Source organism: Triticum urartu, chromosome 3A (assembly GCF_056163025.1).
Source record: "Triticum urartu cultivar PI428250 chromosome 3A, HENAU_Tu73, whole genome shotgun sequence".
NCBI lineage: Eukaryota > Viridiplantae > Streptophyta > Magnoliopsida > Poales > Poaceae > Triticum > Triticum urartu.
In genome coordinates this window covers 730562339-730563458 of record NC_141875.1, presented here as the reverse complement: position 1 = coordinate 730563458, position 1120 = coordinate 730562339, and the positions used below count along the sequence as shown (strand labels likewise).

The 1120-nt window shown below is 46.9% G+C and overlaps 1 protein-coding gene across 1 annotated transcript; it reads right to left on the bottom strand.

The window, feature by feature from the left end:
• Positions 1-241: 241 nt before the first annotated feature.
• Positions 242-643, bottom strand: LOC147982344 (uncharacterized). Its single transcript, XM_087516279.1, has one exon. It carries the CDS (start codon positions 641-643, stop codon positions 242-244), a length of 402 nt encoding a protein of 133 aa, XP_087372405.1.
• Between the last annotated feature and the right edge of the window lie 477 nt (positions 644-1120).

Here is a 1120-nt window from a genome sequence, read left to right as displayed (position 1 = left end):
TCCGTACGTGTGTTGAACGCGGAGGTGCCATCCGTTCCGCACTTGGTCATCGGTGATTTGGATCACGGCGAGTACGACTCCATCATCCCCGTTCTCTTGAACGCTTCCGCTCGCGATCTACAAGGGTATGTAGATGCACTCTCCTCTCGTTGCTAGTTGACTCCATAGATTGATCTTGGTGAAACGTAGGAAATTTTTTTGTTTTCTGCAACGTTCCCCAACACATGGCAGGCCAAGCAAACTAGGCCTTGATTCGCTGATATGTGCCTTGGAACCCTGAGTGGCCCCCAACTCCACTACTATGCAGAGCTAGCAGAATTGCCTGGTGTGCTTCAGTATTATGGCCGAGCCAAATTCTGTCGTTGTATCGAATAATTCCATTATGCAGGATATAGCCTTTGTCATTTCTGCTAGAGAGAGCTAGTTCTTGAAGAAGTTCCTTGTCTGCTGAATGAGCTTGATATCCTTCAGCAATGACGGACAGCCACTTGGGGGTGCACAATATAATTGCAGACAGTTCCATGGGAGCAGGTGGTCTGGATAGGGCATCTGCTGCAGTGTTCTGCAATCCCTTCTTGTACACAATCGTGTATTGCAGCCCAAGCAATTTGAGAAATGCTTTCTGTTGCATGGGGCTGGACATTTTCTGATCTTGCAAGTGGACCAAGCTTCTGTGATCTGTAGCAATGGTGAAAGGAGCATGCTACAAGTACGATTTCCATTTTTCCACAGCCAGTAATATTGCCAAACACTCCTTTTCGTAAGTGGACAATGCCTGAGATTTAGGGCCCAGAGCTTTGCTGAGATAGGAAATGGGGTGGCCCTCTTGCATCAACACAGCACCAATGCCACTGTTGCTGGCATCTGTTTCGACCGTAGATTCTTTTTTGAAATTTGGGAGGGCCAACACTGGGGCTGTGGCCAAAGCTTCTTTCAAATGCAGAAAGGCGGCCCGAGTGGTTGGTGTCCAAGCAAACACCACATCCTTTTTCAGTAGATCAGATAGACTCCTGCTAATGATCCCATAATTCTTAATAAACCTCCTATAATATCTAGTAAGACCAAAAAATCCTCTGATATCTCTTGCAGTAAGAAGTACTGGCCACTCCTGTACAGCTCT

Coding starts and splice junctions, on each gene's coding strand:
- LOC147982344 (XM_087516279.1), bottom strand. CDS start 643: ATGTCCAGCCCCATGCAACAGAAAGCATTTCTCAAATTGCTTGGGCTG.